General features: G+C 41.3%; 1 protein-coding gene across 1 annotated transcript in view; it reads right to left on the bottom strand.

Annotated features, from left to right (window-relative positions):
• Positions 1-17,282, bottom strand: part of LOC138320500 (uncharacterized) — a 39,891-nt gene extending 22,609 nt beyond the window's left edge. The window contains exons 1-12 of the mRNA XM_069263493.1: positions 16,961-17,282; positions 16,343-16,538; positions 7,734-8,008; positions 6,820-7,021; positions 5,865-6,110; positions 5,480-5,614; positions 4,677-4,871; positions 3,779-4,024; positions 2,392-2,506; positions 2,028-2,120; positions 1,011-1,177; positions 121-282 (exon numbers count right to left, since the gene is read on the bottom strand). Coding sequence (XP_069119594.1) covers positions 121-282; positions 1,011-1,177; positions 2,028-2,120; positions 2,392-2,506; positions 3,779-4,024; positions 4,677-4,871; positions 5,480-5,614; positions 5,865-6,110; positions 6,820-7,021; positions 7,734-8,008; positions 16,343-16,538; positions 16,961-17,182 — 2,254 coding nt within the window. The 5' untranslated portion in view covers positions 17,183-17,282. The remainder of the gene's footprint in view (positions 1-120; positions 283-1,010; positions 1,178-2,027; positions 2,121-2,391; positions 2,507-3,778; positions 4,025-4,676; positions 4,872-5,479; positions 5,615-5,864; positions 6,111-6,819; positions 7,022-7,733; positions 8,009-16,342; positions 16,539-16,960) is intronic.
• Positions 17,283-19,796: the final 2,514 nt, after the last annotated feature.

Raw genomic sequence — 19,796 nt, 5'->3', positions numbered from 1 at the left:
CAATCCAACGTCATAATAATTTGTACAAATGTAATAAGTTACAATGGATATATATTTGCATATATGCAGTAGGGATGTTACGGTTTATTGTAAATTAACTACCAAAATAATATTCATTACCTATGCAGACACTTCCTGACACTTGAAAGCCTGGGGGACAGTCAGAACAGATAAATGGTGCCCCGTACAATGCCTCTTCTGTCGGGGTAAGATCTGTACAGTTCCGTTTTACAGAGCAAGGGCTCCCTGCACAGCCGTCCACCTCCAACTCACACGACACACCTAGATCGTACGGGTAAATATCATATATATTAGAATCTAATAACATGGAGAGCCGTGAATATAACGTTTAGCTATCAGTGTGAAATAGGTACAAGTACATTTTGACTCTGTTACACCAAACAATATCTACAATTATCCCATTGATTTCAATCGCTATTACATTTATGTTTTTTGGATGATCAAGGATTTACATCAGTTATACACATTTTATATAAATAGCAAAATTACTTATATCGGCTCTGTTCATTCATGATAATCTAATAAAAGAGAAGAATTTTGATGAAATTTCTGTATTCCTGAAAAGTTGTTATGCACAAGACTATTTCCCTTTGAAATCCTCGTTGACAATATCAAAGACCACTACAAATTTCTACAATCCTATCCTGCAATATTGGAATAATTTATTAGCATACCTGACAGGGTTGTTCCGCATTGGCTAGGGAGAAGATAACTCTGTCTTTTACCGGGGTAGTGATTTTTTTTTTAAATATGGGAGAAAAATGATCTTACATGGGTCTGTCAAGTGGACAGGGGTTTCTCTACCCGAGTGAAATGTTTTGGCCGCCAACCCTCGGCAAGCCTCGGGTTGACCAGCCAAAATCTTTCACTCGGGTTGAAGTATTCCAATTGACAAACCCATGTAAGATTCTATTATTCCTACCTTTAGAAAACTTAGAAAACAAGAAAACGATTTTAAACACGTCCTTTATAGTCACAGAGTAATGTACCTTCATATCCGATATCACATTCACAGACAGCGTAGAGGAAGTTGGTGTCCGTGGTGGGAATGGTCCGGGAATAGTTACAGGAACCGTTACTACCACATCCGGGACAGAGGATGATCTGTACTTCAAGTGGTGGCGCCGAAAAGTTGTAATTATCAACTGCTGACAAACTAAAACAAAATAGAGTAAAGATCAGATAGCTGTCAATCAAGACGCAATCAGTTATTCATTTCAACAAATATTATTACACATAATATGCAAATGGATTTGGCAACAGGCAAAGCCTAAATTAGCCATCTCCATACAAATCTGGAATAGTACACAATATATTATGAATGAATATTATTATTAGTGTATCTCCCCAACTTATCACCGTAGTAAAATAAAAATAAAGTCTTTTAGTTTTAGATATATATTCTGATGACCATTGCAATAAATATGTATTTTTTCTATGTCACAATTGTCACAGCCATGTAGTAGAGTTTTTGTGTTAATCGGTATAACGCTGTTTGGTATATACTCCTTTATTATGGTGTAACATGAAGGTTTAATGTGGTGGAAACCACGGGTGTACTCACCGATGTTATATATTAGTTTCAATAAAAAGTCCACTATTTTTCCGAAAAAATCAACATTCTAACGTCAGTATATGTATTATAAAATGAAGTTACAAATGCAAGTTTACCATGTTAAAAGTGTAGACCCATTACGCTGCTTTTTAGCTTGACGAAGTGATAGTCAACTACTGTGTGGTAATACATAAGGTCATTCACGTTTTGGAAATTGACATTTAATTAATTTATAATTAATTTACTTATTGTAGTGTAAAAGTAGTAAGAAGTATAGTATTAAAGCAAGCTAATAATTTTAAGAATCAAATATGTTTAAAAAGAAAATAATTTTAACACAAATCAAACTTATTTCACAATCATTTTGAAAATATAAAACACCATCAAATGATGGCTAAACAGATATACAGTATTACAGGTTATATGATTAATGGTCGCTGAAACAACATACCTAATGGCCACCATATCGGCATTGACTGGAGTCCAACTCACAAGCCCCGTTTTTTCATCGAGGCTAAAGTTGATGACAGGTTGATTGATGATGCTATAGAAAAGAGGCAATTACTTAATAAAACCACCACACACCACCCATTAACATCAAAATAAATTATAGTGGTAAGATAATGCCTACGGAAATGTATTGTTACTAGACAATGCTACGCCAGAAAAATGATAAGTAACATATATACGGCCAATACGATATTGCATGTCGACTGGTTTTATTTGTTGACCATAGATAACATTGATATTATTTTGAACATTATTTATACATATCAATGTCTATCTCAGGATAAAGTTTGAGTTTGATATCTTACACGTAGGAAGGGGTATTGGACTGTTCAGCATCAGTTACAGTTACAGTGAAGCTTGACAGTTTACCGACCTCGGCCATCAAGGAGGTTGTACCGTTAATTACTGGCGGTGTATTCTCTGTAAATACATAAGATTGTAATTCAATCAATTACTACAGTTTCTCTTATAAAATTAGATAAGAATGTAATTCATACGTTACTTAAATTTCTCTTATATAATGGCAGATATGAATGGTTTCCGTTTGCGCACATTTTCTCTACATAGATGAAATTTGACATGCCAGAGTTAAGAACTGATAGTCAAATTACTGCTGTAGGTATCTGGTAGTCAAATTACTGCTATCGGTATTTGGTAGTCAAATTACTGCTATCGGTATTTGGTAGTCAAATTACTGCTGTAGGTATCTGGTAGTCAAATTACTGCTATCGGTATTTGGTAGTCAAATTACTGCTATCGGTATTTGGTAGTCAAAGTACTGATGTAGGTATCTAGTAGTCAAATTACTGCTACGGTATTTGGTAGTCAAATTACTGCTGTCGGTTTCTGGTAGTCAAATTACTGCTGTCGGTTTCTGGTAGTCAAATTACTGCTGTAGGTTTCTGGTAGTCAAATTACTGCTGTCGGTTTCTGGTAGTCAAATTACTGCTGTCAGTTTCTGGTAGTCAAATTACTGCTGTCGGTTTCTGGTAGAAAAAATACTGTTGTCTGTTTCTGGTAGTAAAATTACTGCTGTCGGTTTCTGGTAGTCAAAATACTGATGTCGGTTTCTGGTAGTCAAAATACTGCTGTCGGTTTCTGGTAGTCAAAATACTGTTGTCGGTATATTGACACGCCATACTCATTTTCTGCGTTAATTGTTTGAGTTACTATATATCGTTATAAATAATCTAAACCGCAGTGTAAGATTCCACACAAGCTATGTAGCAATAGATATGCACATTTTGACCAATTGCGTCTTAGTTTGTGTTGATATAGGAATATTTTCAATAAAATTCTTGAGGACTTCAAAATTCTTTAGGACTTCATCACAATCTTCTTCAAAAATACAGATTGGATGACATACGAGGACAAATTTATTTGGCAGTAAAACTTAAAATAATGTGTCTCAATATTCTTTTCTATGGCTTTCTGTTTCCCCTGTTAGATTTATCATCTCAATTTTTAGAATTGATTTGGACTTGATTCTGATTGCCACAGCGATTGTGACGCATACAAGTTCTATCTTCTATGGGATAAGACTTGTTCAGATCTACCTTTAAATTGATTTCTATACTTTATGAACACTTTTATACTCCATTTTACCGGTTCCAGCTGGAATTCAAAGTAAAGGCATTGTGTTTCTGTATATAATTTAGGAAATTTTCAATGACGTCGTTATGCAATACTTACGTAATATATCATTTGTTGTTGCAGCCTGTGTTTCTATGGCATCAGTTGCCATGGCAACTGTTACGTCTTTCGTCACAAGGTAGTCGTAGACGCATGCGCCGGTTTGTTTTCCACAAACCTGTTGGGCCTCCTGGATTTGACTTGAATTGAAGTCAGTTTGGAAGAGAGGGACGAAAGATGGATCATTGAAGGTTGAATAATTCTTGCTAAAATAGTCAAAACAGGTTGTGCTTTCGTTCACAGCCCCTACAACGAAATAAAAATATCAATGTGAGTTGAACCAATATTGACGAAATAGTGAATTTCATAAATGAACAAGTGACGCTACTATCCAAATTGTTCACATTAATGTTTAACATCAAAGAGGTCACCGTCTTACCCTTAATCAGTCGTGACAATACGACTATATTTAGACAGAGATAGAGATGATACACATTTATACCACATTGTAGAGGATACAGATGGTTATGGTTCTGAGTTCCATTCATCAATGTCATAATACTGTCTGAAAATTGTATTCCTTTCTTTAGTTAAGTATATTGAAAAAACATACAATGGTGACTAGATCATTATATCTTCTCTGGAGTGAAGTGAGGTAAATAAAAAAGGATGTTTAAACGTGCGTTATGGTAATACTGTAAAAACAGATACAACTCATTAATACCATTTGCCTGGGACTGACACTGTATAATCTTACCAACCAAAAAGTGAATTTATGAAATCATAATCCTCGTTGGTGTAGTGATATGTATAACATGTATTGAACGTCGTCACAATACATATTTACACCAACATGAGTTATATGAGAATTATGATCTCATAGATTCCCTTTTTGGTTGGTAAGGTTATATAGTGTCAGTCCCGAGCGAATGGAAATATTACTTAATTAATCACTTACAGGTTTGACCATAGTCGAAAATCTCCTGCTCTGTTAAATTGCCCCTTAGAACCGTGCCATTCGGAAAAATGAAATCATCGCTAGGATCACCATTGAAGTTTCCTAGCAACCCGGTCAACGAGCCCCTTAAGCCCTCGGGAATCGATGGCGAAATAGACAACATCCCAGCACTTACTTGGATGCGCAATGAGATGTCTAAATAGAAAACAAAATCAACTCAGAATTGGTAGTGCAGTACATGTATTACAATGTATAATAATATAATTCAAATATATATTTAATCATTTCATTTCAGAATATTTCATTGTAAGATGTAAATACAAAGAAAATTGGAAAGCAGACAATGTCTATGTCTTCTTATGGATATTGAATTGAATTCAATTTGCTTTTATTCATTGCATTTTGCAAGCGCAGTTGGAGATGAATATTTAGGCCTACCTGTCGCAATGTCTAGAACATATTTACTTAGTCTGCTTTTTGTAGGAAGCTGTTTTATTCTGCACATGATTTTACCAGATAAAAAGTATTTATTCTCTTCTTCAAGGTATGCATTTTATAAAAAAAATCTTTCAAGCATTTTATAAAAAAACATTCTTTCAAAATACTTTACTTTTATAGGTTCATACACAACATATAGTCCTCAATTTACTGCCCATTTCCAAAATGAAACACTTTGTCGTTGCTTTACTCGTATTCTGATCATTGTAATGTGGCTTTTAGTGTCATAACCTTTGACCTAATGACCTATGAACCTACCCTACCAATGCTGTACGAAGTCAAGACCTGATGACCTGTGAGCCTACCTGTATTGATGAGTCCCAGGAACAGTGTATCCTCGAGCCGCACTGCGTTTATCTGTTGTCTCACGATGGTTGTGAAGTTGGTTTCGTTGTAGAACGAAAAAGTGTAGTCGCGTCCGTCAAGGTATATCTCCATACCTACAGCGGCAAAAAAAAACGATAAAAGTAATGGCCACTCCTCATTGTATAAATTGGGTCTGAATCAAAGCAACTACAATCATCATATTTAATGTCATTCAAAAGGCATTAAAAAGAATTTGAGGACCGCAGTGAACCCTTGGATAGATTGCATCATTTACTTTGAAACAATCCATACCTTCCAGCAAGGACAGACAATTCTGGAATATGCAAATATGGCCTGTCACACATTAAATCATTAAACACCTACTTTTTCTATCGTCAGATAGCTGTACTTGAAAGGTGACATTGCCGTGGAAGTCTTTGCCGGCGAATCCAGTGAACACAGTGGCCCTAACGTCTGTCCCGTTGTCCGATACAGCCTGGCCCGTCCGTGCCTGCAGTTCCAAGCTGTGGTTACCCGTGTCCACTTTCAACATGGTATACTCGCCTTTACCGTTAAAGGTGAATGAGAAATTGTCCAGCGTCGTGAAATGAGGATCGCCAAACAAAAACCCTGTGGAGAGAACTCAATCTGAGCATGGTCTCTAGTGATGTGGTAGATAGCGTACCATTTCTTTATCTAATGCAATCGACATAAAGTTAAAGACAATCTATACAAATATATAAGACAACAATTCACACATAAGTCCTTTTTATCAATTACCATTCAAAGAGTACTATTCTGAAGTTTTGTTTTGTTAAAATACCATCGAGAACAAAAAGAAAAACTAAATTTAGTCAATGTTGAAAAAACTTTGAGACATCAACACATTGATACTATTAAGAAATGATTTGTGATAGAAAAGGACGGCCAAGGTTTATTTGTAATCAACATCTTTGTATATCCTGAATTCATTTATACAAACCGTTGATTTACAGAATACAGAAGAACTATACAGCTACACTAGTTTATAAATAAGCTGACTCCAATGGATCCGAAACACCAAATCGCTATTAAATATGACTGGAGTTAAACCCCATGGATAAATCGTTATTGGAGCATTCTATATCAAATACATGCAATATAGCAACTTCTTCACATAATATTTAGTTATCACGTAGTTGTATATTTTACACCGAAGAATAATATTATGGGTTCCATTCCTACTTCTCGGTAGATGGAATATTTACATGATTATTAATACACCACCCAGAAACCACAAAACAAGATGGACAATATACATGCAATAATAGAGAAGGTTTGAAGCATGTCAGATACGTACCAACTTGTAGGAGAGACACTGCTCGACACACAGGTGTAATGGGGCGGAGACTTTTCCAATAGCGACAACTATTAGATTCCTCACAACATTTTCTCCTTGGAATACCATCTTGTGCCTCGAAGCCGGAGAAAAGGGGATGTCTCGAAAGGAAGCGTGACTCTTGGTTGATCAAAAATCCAAACTCGCCACTATAGCAACATTCCTAGAACAATAGGAAAAATCATGAAATATTTCAAACGCCGCTCATATTCTGCATTGATGTGAATACATATTCTTTTCACCAATTGTCACCTATTCTGACCTATAGTGGAAATATATGTAAAAATGATCTGTTATTTTACTAACGAACGAACCATCTCGACATTCTATAAACACGAACTTGTTCTACATGCCCGACACACTGTAGATCAAAGGTCTGTCATTTGGTTTATGTAGATCAATCCCAACGAGCAACTTAAAAAACTGAGTGCAAACATCTTGAATTTTGTTTCACTCTTGAACCGAGAACGATTGGAAATGTTCAACTTCATTAGTACACATATTATTTCATTATCACAATCCCCAAGGAGATACTGTCGAAGTAATGAAGAGAAGAACATTTTCGTGGAAAGCTTTCGGATTTTACTCCTTTAGGCACTATGGATTTATTTTAACATCATACCTTCTATGTATTAATATTAATAAAAATGGGAGAGGGTAGGACACGTTTTTTTTTTTTTTGTTTTTTTTTTCTACATTATAACTATCTTCAAATGTTTAAATTTTGAAAAGGATTAAAGCGAATTGTCAGAACCAAGGATATATGAGGTGATGTTGAACGAGCATGTAATTACTGGTAAACTCAATTGATAGGATCCAAATGTGAATGAAACAAAGCGTTAAGCGGGTTATGATGTCACTGGATTATAACTTACCCTTGTGGCCGGAAAAATGCTTTCCAATAACCCGGAAACGCAATACATGCCGTTTCTATAGTAACCAGGTAAAACCGAGTAGCGCCAGTCCAGGATCCGTGTGAGGAAATCACACGGGCATATGGTGGTATCGTCAGGGACCAGAAGGGCGAACGGGTTTGACTCGGCCAGAGTGCCATCAAGATTGGCAGTATACCAGGATAGACATTCCAGGAGGGGCGTGGTGCCTCTAGCATCGGTAGGAGTGATCTCGTAAAAATAGAATGCTTTGAGGTCTGCAACATTGTGTTCAAACATATAAAGTCAGTTTCAAATATTGTTAAATATTCAGTTATTATACTAGAAGTTAACAAAGCCCAGGGCAGCCAGATTACTATGTAACTAGTCACTTCACGTTAATGTAATGGGAGGTAACAGAATAACCCCGGCACCGTAATGGGAGGTAACAGAGTAATCCCGGCACCGTAATGGTAGGTAACAGAGTAATCCCGGGACCGTAATGGTAGGTAACAGAGTAATCCCGGCACCGTAATGGTAGGTAACAGAGTAATCCCGGGACCGTAATGGTAGGTAACAGAGTAATCCCCGGACCGTAATGGTAGGTAACAGAGTAATCCCGGGACCGTAATGGTAGGTAACAGAGTAATCCCCGGACCGTAATGGTAGGTAACAGATTAATCCCGGCACCGTAATGGTAGGTAACAGAGTAATCCCGGACCGTAATGGTAGGTAACAGAGTAATCCCGGGACCGTAATGGTAGGTAACAGAGTAATCCCGGGACCGTAATGGTAGGTAACAGAGTAATCCCCGGACCGTAATGGTAGGTAACAGAGTAATCACCGGACCGTAATGGGAGGTAACAGAGTAATCCCGGGACCGTAATGGTAGGTAACAGAGTAATCCCGGGACCGTAATGGTAGGTAACAGAGTAATCCCCGGACCGTAATGGTAGGTAACAGAGTAATCCCGGGACCGTAATGGTAGGTAACAGAGTAATCCCGGGACCGTAATGGTAGGTAACAGAGTAATCCCGGACCGTAATGGTAGGTAACAGAGTAATCCCGGGACCGTAATGGTAGGTAACAGAGTAATCCCGGCACCGTAATGGTAGGTAACAGAGTAATCCCGGGACCGTATAATGGTAGGTAACAGAGTAATCCCGGGACCGTAATGGTAGGTAACAGAGTAATCCCGGGACCGTAATGGTAGGTAACAGAGTAATCCCGGGACCGTAATGGTAGGTAACAGAGTAATCCCGGACCGTAATGGTAGGTAACAGAGTAATCCCGGACCGTAATGGTAGGTAACAGAGTAATCCCGGGACCGTAATGGTTCCCACCGTAATGTAGGTAACAGAGTAATCCCGGCACCGTAATGGTAGGTAACAGAGTAATCCCGGGACCGTAATGGTAGGTAACAGAGTAATCCCGGGACCGTAATGGTAGGTAACAGAGTAATCCCGGACCGTAATGGTAGGTAACAGAGTAATCCCGGACCGTAATGGTAGGTAACAGAGTAATCCCGGGACCGTAATGGTAGGTAACAGAGTAATCCCGGGACCGTAATGGTAGGTAACAGAGTAATCCCGGGACCGTAATGGTAGGTAACAGAGTAATCCCGGGACCGTAATGGTAGGTAACAGAGTAATCCCGGGACCGTAATGGTAGGTAACAGAGTAATCCCGGACCGTAATGGTAGGTAACAGAGTAATCCCGGGACCGTAATGGTAGGTAACAGAGTAATCCCGTATGGTAGGTACCGTAATCCGGTAGGTAGGTAACAGAGTAATCCCGGACCGTAATGGTAGTAACAGAGTAATCCCGGTAGGTAACAGAGTAATCCCGGGACCGTAATGGTAGGTAACAGAGTAATCCCGGGACCGTAATGGTAGGTAACAGAGTAATCCCGGGACCGTAATGGTAGGTAACAGAGTAATCCCGGGACCGTAATGGTAGGTAACAGAGTAATCCCGGGACCGTAATGGTAGGTAACAGAGTAATCACCGGACCGTAATGGTAGGTAACAGAGTAATCCCGGGACCGTAATGGTAGGTAACAGAGTAATCCCGGGACCGTAATGGTAGGTAACAGAGTAATCCCGGGACCGTAATGGTAGGTAACAGAGTAATCCCGGCACCGTAATGGTAGGTAACAGAGTAATCCCGGGACCGTAATGGTAGGTAACAGAGTAATCCCGGGACCGTAATGGTAGGTAACAGAGTAATCCCGGGACCGTAATGGTAGGTAACAGAGTAATCCCGGGACCGTAATGGTAGGTAACAGAGTAATCCCGGCACCGTAATGGTAGGTAACAGAGTAATCCCGGGACCGTAATGGTAGGTAACAGAGTAATCCCGGGACCGTAATGGTAGGTAACAGAGTAATCCCGGCACCGTAATGGTAGGTAACAGAGTAATCCCGGGACCGTAATGGTAGGTAACAGAGTAATCCCGGCACCGTAATGGTAGGTAACAGAGTAATCCCGGGACCGTAATGGTAGGTAACAGAGTAATCCCGGGACCGTAATGGTAGGTAACAGAGTAATCCCGGACCGTAATGGTAGGTAACAGAGTAATCCCGGGACCGTAATGGTAGGTAACAGAGTAATCCCGGGACCGTAATGGTAGGTAACAGAGTAATCCCGGGACCGTAATGGTAGGTAACAGAGTAATCCCGGCACCGTAATGGTAGGTAAACAGAGTAATCCCGGGACCGTAATGGTAGGTAACAGAGTAATCCCGGGACCGTAATGGTAGGTAACAGAGTAATCCCGGGACCGTAATGGTAGGTAACAGAGTAATCCCGGACCGTAATGGTAGGTAACAGAGTAATCCCGGGACCGTAATGGTAGGTAACAGAGTAGGGTAGGTAACAGAGTAATCCCGGGACCGTAATGGTAGGTAACAGAGTAATCCCGGGACCGTAATGGTAGGTAACAGAGTAATCCCGGGACCGTAATGGTAGGTAACAGAGTAATCCCGGCACCGTAATGGTAGGTAACAGAATAACCCCGGCACCGTAATGGTAGGTAACAGAGTAATCCCGGCACCGTAATGGTAGGTAACAGAGTAATCCCGGGACGTAATGGTACCAGAGTAATGGTAATGGTAGGTAACAGAGTAATCCCGGGACCGTAATGGTAGGTAACAGAGTAATCCCGGGACCGTAATGGTAGGTAACAGAGTAATCCCGGGACCGTAATAATGGTAGGTAACAGAGTAATCCCGGGACCGTAATGGTAGGTAACAGAGTAATCCCGGGACCGTAATGGTAGGTAACAGAGTAATCCCGGACCGTAATGGTAGGTAACAGAGTAATCACCGGCACCGTAATGGTAGGTAACAGAGTAATCACGGCACCGTAATGGTAGGTAACAGAGTAATCCCGGGACCGTAATGGTAGGTAACAGAGTAATCCCGGGACCGTAATGGTAGGTAACAGAGTAATCCCGGGACCGTAATGGTAGGTAACAGAGTAATCCCGGGACCGTAATGGTAGGTAACAGAGTAATCCCGGGACCGTAATGGTAGGTAACAGAGTAATCCCGGACCGTAATGGTAGGTAACAGAGTAATCCCGGGACCGTAATGGTAGGTAACAGAGTAATCCCGGGACCGTAATGGTAGGTAACAGAGTAATCCCGGACCGTAATGGTAGGTAACAGAGTAATCCCGGGACCGTAATGGTAGGTAACAGAGTAATCCCGGGACCGTAATGGTAGGTAACAGAGTAATCCGGGACCGTAATGGTAGGTAACAGAGTAATCCCGGGACCGTAATGGTAGGTAACAGAGTAATCCGGGACCGTAATGGTAGGTAACAGGTAATCGGGACCGTAATGGTAGGTAACAGAGTAATCCCGGGACCGTAATGGTAGGTAACAGAGTAATCCCGGGACCGTAATGGTAGGTAACAGAGTAATCCCGGGACCGTAATGGTAGGTAACAGAGTAATCCCCGGACCGTAATGGTAGGTAACAGAGTAATCACCGGACCGTAATGGTAGGTAACAGAGTAATCCCCGGACCGTAATGGTAGGTAACAGAGTAATCCCGGGACCGTAATGGTAGGTAACAGAGTAATCCCGGGACCGTAATGGTAGGTAACAGAGTAATCCCGGGACCGTAATGGTAGGTAACAGAGTAATCCCGGGACCGTAATGGTAGGTAACAGAGTAATCCCGGGACCGTAATGGTAGGTAACAGAGTAATCCCGGGACCGTAATGGGTAGGTAACAGAGTAATCCCGGGACCGTAATGGTAGGTAACAGAGTAATCCCGGGACCGTAATGGTAGGTAACAGAGTAATCCGGGGACCGTAATGGTAGGTAACAGAGTAATCCCGGGACCGTAATGGTAGGTAACAGAGTAATCCCGGGACCGTAATGGTAGGTAACAGAGTAATCCCGGACCGTAATGGTTAGGTAACAGAGTAATCCCGGGACCGTAATGGTAGGTAAACAGAGTAATCCCGGACCGTAATGGTAGGTAACAGAGTAATCCCGGGACCGTAATGGTAGGTAACAGAGTAATCCCGGGACCGTAATGGTAGGTAACAGAGTAATCCCGGGACCGTAATGGTAGGTAACAGAGTAATCCCGGGACCGTAATGGTAGGTAACAGAGTAATCCCGGGACCGTAATGGTAGGTAACAGAGTAATCCCGGGACCGTTAATGGTAGGTAACAGAGTAATCCCGGACCGTAATGGTAGGTAACAGAGTAATCCCGGGACCGTAATGGTAGGTAACAGAGTAATCCCGGACCGTAATGGTAGGTAACAGAGTAATCCCGGGACCGTAATGGTAGGTAACAGAGTAATCCCGGACCGTAATGGTAGGTAACAGAGTAATCCCGGGACCGTAATGGTAGGTAACAGAGTAATCCCGGGACCGTAATGGTAGGTAACAGAGTAATCCCGGCACCGTAATGGTAGGTAACAGAGTAATATCCGGGACCGTAATGGTAGGTAACAGAGTAATCCCGGGACCGTAATGGTAGGTAACAGAGTAATCCCGGGACCGTAATGGTAGGTAACAGAGTAATCCCGGGACCGTAATGGTAGGTAACAGAGTAATCCCGGGACCGTAATGGTAGGTAACAGAGTAATCCCGGGACCGTAATGGTAGGTAACAGAGTAATCCCGGGACCGTAATGGTAGGTAACAGAGTAATCCCGGGACCGTAATGGTAGGTAACAGAGTAATCCCGGGACCGTAATGGTAGGTAACAGAGTAATCCCGGCACCGTAATGGTAGGTAACAGAGTAATCCCGGGACCGTAATTTGGTAGGTAACAGAGTAATCCCCGGCACCGTAATGGTAGGTAACAGAGTAATCCCGGGACCGTAATGGTAGGTAACAGAGTAATCCGGGACCGTAATGGTAGGTAACAGAGTAATCCCGGACCGTAATGGTAGGTAACAGAGTAATCCCGGGACCGTAAATGGTAGGTAACAGAGTAATCCCGGGACCGTAATGGTAGGTAACAGAGTAATCCCGGCACCGTAATGGTAGGTAACAGAGTAATCACCGGACCGTAATGGTAGGTAGAGTAATCCCGGACCGTAATGGTAGGTAACAGAGTAATCCCGGCACCGTAATGGTAGGTAACAGAGTAATCCCCCGGACCGTAATGGTAGGTAAACAGTGTAATTCCCGGGACCGTAATGGTTGGTAACAGAGTAATCCCGGGACCGCGTAATGGTAGGTAACAGAGTAATCCCGGGACCGTAATGGTAGGTAACAGAGTAATCCCGGCACCGTAATGGTAGGTAACAGAGTAATCCCGGGACCGTAATGGTAGGTAACAGAGTAATCCCGGGACCGTAATGGTAGGTAACAGAGTAATCCCGGGACCGTAATGGTAGGTAACAGAGTAATCCCGGGACCGTAATGGTAGGTAACAGAGTAATCCCGGGACCGTAATGGTAGGTAACAGAGTAATCCCGGGACCGTAATGGTAGGTAACAGAGTAATCCCGGGACCGTAATGGTAGGTAACAGAGTAATCCCGGCACCGTAATGGTAGGTAACAGAGTAATCCCGGGACCGTAATGGTAGGTAACAGAGTAATCCCAGGGACCGTATGGTGGTAAACAGAGTAATTCCCGGGACCGTAATGGTAGGTAACAGAGTAATCCCGGGACCGATAATGGTAGGTAACAGAGTAATCCCGGGACCGTAATGGTAGGTAACAGAGTAATCCCGGACCGTAATGGTAGGTAACAGAGTAATCCCGGGACCGTAATGGTAGGTAACAGAGTAATCCCGGGACCGTAATGGTAGGTAACAGAGTAATCCCGGGACCGTAATGGTAGGTAACAGAGTAATCCCGGGACCGTAATGGTAGGTAACAGAGTAATCCCGGGACCGTAATGGTAGGTAACAGAGTAATCCCGGGACCGTAATGGTAGGTAACAGAGTAATCCCGGCACCGTAATGGTAGGTAACAGAGTAATCCCGGGACCGTAATGGTAGGTAACAGAGTAATCCCGGGACCGTAATGGTAGGTAACAAGAGTAATCCCGGGACCCGTAATGGTAGGTAACAGAGTAATCCCGGCACCGTAAATGGTAGGTAACAGAGTAAGTTATCGTCGGGACACCGTAATGGTAGGTAACAGATAGTAATCCCGGAGTAATCCGTTACCGTTGATGTAGGTAACTAATAGTAATCCCCGGGACCGTAATGGTAGGTAAGCAGAGTAATCCCGGGACCAGTAATGGGAGGTAACAGAGTAATCCCGGGCACCGTAATGGTAGGTAACAGAGTAATCCCGCACCGTAATGTAGGTAACATGAGTAATCACGGAGAGTAATGCGTAGGTATAACAGAGTAATCCGGGACCGTAATGGTAGGTAACAGAGTAATTCCCGGGGCACCCGTAATGGTAGGTAACAGAGTAATCCCGGGACCGTTAATGGGTTAGGTAAATCAGAGTAATCCCGGCCGACCGTATTGGTAGGTAACAGAGTAATCCGGGACCGTAATGGTAGGTAACAGAGTAATCCCGGGACAACGTAATGGTAGGTAACAGAGTAATCCCGGACCGTAATGGTAGGTAACAGAGTAATCCGGGACCGTAATGGTAGGTAACAGATGTAATCCCGGGACCGTAATGGTAGGTAACAGAGTAATCCCGGGACCGTAATGGTAGGTAACAGAGTAATCCCCGGACCGTAATGGTAGGTAACAGAGTAATCCCGGGACCGTAATGGTAGGTAACAGAGTAAATCCCCGGGACCGTAATGGTAGGTAACAGAGTAATCCCCGGGACCGTAATGGTAGTGTAACAGAGTAATCCCGGGACCGTAATGGTAGGTAACAGAGTAATCCCGGGACCGTAATGGTAGGTAACAGAGTAATCCCGGGACCGTAAATGGTAGGTAACAGAATAAAACACAGAGTAAATCCCGGACCGTAATGGTAGGTAACAGAGTAATCCCGGACCGTAATGGTAGGTAACAGAGTAATCCCGGGACCGTACTATGGTAGGTAACAGAGTAATCCCGGGACCGTAAATGGTAGGTAACAGAGTAATCCCGTACCGTAATGGTAGGTAACAGAGTAATCCCGGGACCGTAATGGTAGGTAACAGAGTAAACACCGACCGGTAAAACAGAGTAATCCCCGCGACCGTAATGGTAGGTAACAGAGTAATCCCGGGCACCGTAATGGGTAGGTAAACAGAGTAATCCCGGGACCGTAATGGTAGGTAACAAGTAATCCCTGGCACCGTAATGGTAGGTAACAGAGTAATCCCCGGCACCGTAATGGTAGGTAACAGAGTAATCCCCGGGACCGTAATGGTAGGTTAACAGAGTAATCCCGGACCGTAATGGTAGGTAACAGAGTAATCCCGGCCGTACATGGTAATGGGTAGGTAAACAGAGTAATCACCGGAACGTAATGGTAGGTAACAGAGTAATCCCGGGACGTAATTGGGTAGGTAACAGAGTAATCCCGGGACCGTAATGGGTAGGTAACAGAGTAATCCCGGGACCGTAATGGTCGTGTACCGAGTAATGTTATGTAGGTAACAGAGTAATCCCGGGGACCGTAATGGTAGGTAAACAGAGTAATCCACGGATCACCGTAATGGGACCGTAATGGATAACAGAGTAATCCCCGGACCGTAATGGTAGGTAACAAGAGTTAACCCCGGCACCGTAATGGGTAGGTAATCCGAGTAATAAAATCCTCGGAGACCGTAATGGTAGGTAACAGAGTAAATTCACGGGACCGTAATGGTAGGTAACAGAGTAATCCCCGGTACCCGTAATGGGACCGTAGGTAACAGAGTAATCCCGACCGGACCGTTAATGGTAGGTAAACTGAGAGGTAATCCCGGACCGTAATGGTAGGAAGAACAGGGACAGTATGGTATAACAGAGAAGTAACCCGGGACCGTAAATGGTAGTAACAAGAGTAATCCCCGGGACCGTAAATGGTAGGTAACAGATTAATCCCGGCACGCTAAGGTTCAAAGAAATAAAGAATTGAATTGAACCTCCGGAACCGTAATAAGTCGGTGTTTGGCCTCCTGGTGATATGTAGCTTCAGTCCGCTGTTTGGGGTATCATTATTTGGATTTCAGATGTTAAATGTCCACTTACTTTGATTACCCTGCCATCCATCCATGCTAGCCGCTGACGGTAGAAATGAGTGCTGCTTTTGTTCTATCTGAGCACCTAGTCTATAGCCGATAGAGATCTGTCGATCAATAGTCGGGAGCATGGTAAAGTTGGCATACGTGGTCATATAGTAGGAGTTGATACCGTTTGTTGTTATAACGGCTTGAAAGGTAACTTCCTGAAAGTAGAGGACATTACTTCAAATTGAAATTCTTTCTTGGATTAGTTTTGGCTGTAGAGCCAATCAGTTTTGCATAAATGCCTGTATTATACAAATGGCATTTCAATAAATCTGTTCTATATATTGTTAGGAGATATCACCTAACAACACTCATTTTCACTAAAAAGCTACAACGACCTTGCCCTCCACATTATCTGTACAATGAAAGCTTGACTTTTACATTTTTGTAAAACTCCCCACTTTTATGATGTATTATTATATTACGACGAGTTTGATAAAACCCTGAAGACCATATTTGTTTGTCGGAGATAAGCTGTCGGCCACAGACATAGATGGGTTTTGACGAGCGTCACCTGACTACTGACCAAAATGATCAGTTTTAATGCTTCCAATAAAGTTTTGAGACGGCCTATGCGTACCTCATTTGCTGCATCGGACGAAACTTCCGGGTGAACTTTATACCACGTAGCCACGAACGACCACACACTCCTGTAACTCGGTAGGGTTTTAAACATGCGCACCGCTTGGTCAATGGCGTCGAGGTTTTGGTCGAATAGTGCTCGATTGGTACCGGGTTGTATGTTATTTCTGTCGTAGAGTTGATAAAACACACGACTGTCACCCAGTAAACCAATATTCATCCAGAAAGGTCCGAACAAATTCTCGTTCAAGGAAGGAGACGTGAACAGCAAGGGGTTCAATGAGAAGAAGATTGAATCGAGGGATATTATACCATTGACACCAACCTGAAAAATACAATGTTATTGTAAACTGGACTTATCGTAAGCAACTCTGGCCATATACAATTTTAGACAGAAAAGTTGAAATGAATATCTGAATTACTCCGGTCTATTAAGATGTGTTTACCATATAATACCGTATGAGCTAGCTGTATCTATAGATAACATAACTAAATACTGTGCCTCTTTTAACATCAACTACAGACCCTAAAAGAGTAATTCGCGTTGAATGTAAAATGTAGAAGATGGTGATGGTCATTAGATGATTCGTTATCTGAGTAGATTTGTTATCTGAAGTATTATGATGATGGTAGAAAATTCATGCTGATATTAGAAAATTCGTTATCTCGTTACTGAGTATTTCGTTAAGATGGTGATGGTCATTAGAAGATTCGTTATCCTGAGATTTCGTTATCTGAGTATTAATTAAGATGTCATAGGATTCTTTATGGTCCATCTTTTATCAGTATGAAAATGGTGATTCGTTATCTGAGTAGATTATTAAGAGTATTATTATGATTGGGGATGGTCATTTGAGAGATTCGTTATCTGAGTAGATTCGGATGTTATTGAGTTCAGTTTATTAAGATACTTGAAGTGATGATGGGATCATTAGAAGATTCGTTATCTGAGTAGAGATTCGTTATCTGAGTTGTATTATTAAGATGGGTGATGGTCATTTTAGAAATTTCGTTATCTGAGTACTATTTTATTGAGTATTATTTATGGGATGGTCATATTAAGATGCGGGATTTCAGAAGATTCGTTTATCTGAGTAGATTCGTTATCTGATGGGGATGGCCCATGGACATTAGAAAATTCGTTATCTGAGTATTATTAAGATGGGGATGGTGTCATTAGAAGATTCGTTATCTGAGTATTATTAAGATGGTGATGGTCATTAGAAGATTCGTTATCTGAGTATTATTAAGATGGTGATGGTCATTATAATTTCTTTAAATCTTGAAAAGATTCGTTATCTGAGTATTATTAAACGATGGGGATGTCATTAGAAAGATTCGTTATCTGAGTATTATTAAGATTATTAAGATGGTCATGGTTCCATTAGAAAATTCGTTTTCTGAGTATTATTAAGATGGGGATGGTCATTTTTTATCGAAGATTCGATTATCCTCGAATATTTTTTAAGTGGTATTATGTTGGTGATTGGTCATTAGAAGATTCGGTAATCTGAGTATATATTTAAGATTGTTAGTGAGGTCAATAGAAGATTCGTGTATCTGGAGATGAATATTAAGGATGGGGATGGTCATTAGAAGATTCGTTTTCTGAGTATTATTAAAGATGGGGCATGGTCCTTCTAGAAAGATTCGTTATCAGAGTATTTATTTAAGTTGGGGGATGGTGTCATTAGAAGTTTCGTTATCTGAGTATTAATAAGAAAAAAATGGGGATGGTCATAGAGAGATTCTCGTATCTGCGTAATATTAAGATGGTGATGTCAGTAGAAGATTCGTTATCTAGTATTATTAAGATGTGGATGGTCATTAGAAATATTCGTTATCTGAGAATATTAGAGATGGGGATGTCATTAGAAGATTCGTTATCTGAGATATTTAATAAAGTAATCCCGGAGTGGCCATTAGTAAAGAGTAATCCCGGGACCGTAATGGTAGGTAAAGTAATCCGGGACCGTAATGGTAACAGAGTAGAAGATATCGTTATCAGAGTAAATTAAGATGGTAAACTAATGGTAATCCAGTAAAAATTCGTAATGTGAGTATTATTAAGATGGGGATGGTCATTAGAAGATTCATATAACTGAGTAGATTTTGTTATCTGAGTATTATAAGATCGAGTAATTGGACCGTAAAGTAACAGAGTAATCCCGTTATAATAATCGGAGATTCGTTATGGTGATTGTAATCCCGGGATTAAATGGAGGTAACAGAGTATGGACTTGGGAAAATTCGTTAACAGAGTAAGGCCTCAGTAATCCCTGGACCGTATTATGATGGTAACATTTTAGTAAATTCGGACCGTAATCTGAGTAGAACGTTATAAAATGAGTATTAAGAGGTAACATGGGACATTAGTAACAGAGTATCACTGGGAGAATTACGTTGTAACGAGCATTTATAGTCCCGGGACCGTCTGGATGGGGTAACAAAGTAAACGTTAATGTAGTATTATCGTAAGATGTATGTAGTGAGGTCATTAGAAGACCGTATTATCTGAAGAGTTATTAGTCATTATCTGAGGACTTTATTAGACGAGTTTTAGTAACCAAGTAATTAAGATGGGGATCATCATTACAAGTAGTAATTGAAGTACCAATGGTCAGGTTATCAGTGAGTATTATTAAGATGGGGATGGTCATTAGAAGATTCGTTATCTGAGTAATTTCGTTATCTGAGTATTATTAAGATGGGGATAGGGTTCATTTGGCTGTAAGATAGAAAAGGTCAGTTTTATTCATTTCGAAATTCGTAATTGAGAAATTCGTATGGAGTATTTGTATCCCGGGATGGTCGTAAAAATTCAAGAAGTTCGT

Source organism: Argopecten irradians, chromosome 4 (assembly GCF_041381155.1).
Source record: "Argopecten irradians isolate NY chromosome 4, Ai_NY, whole genome shotgun sequence".
NCBI lineage: Eukaryota > Metazoa > Mollusca > Bivalvia > Pectinida > Pectinidae > Argopecten > Argopecten irradians.
This window is presented reverse-complemented; position numbering and strand designations above follow the sequence as displayed.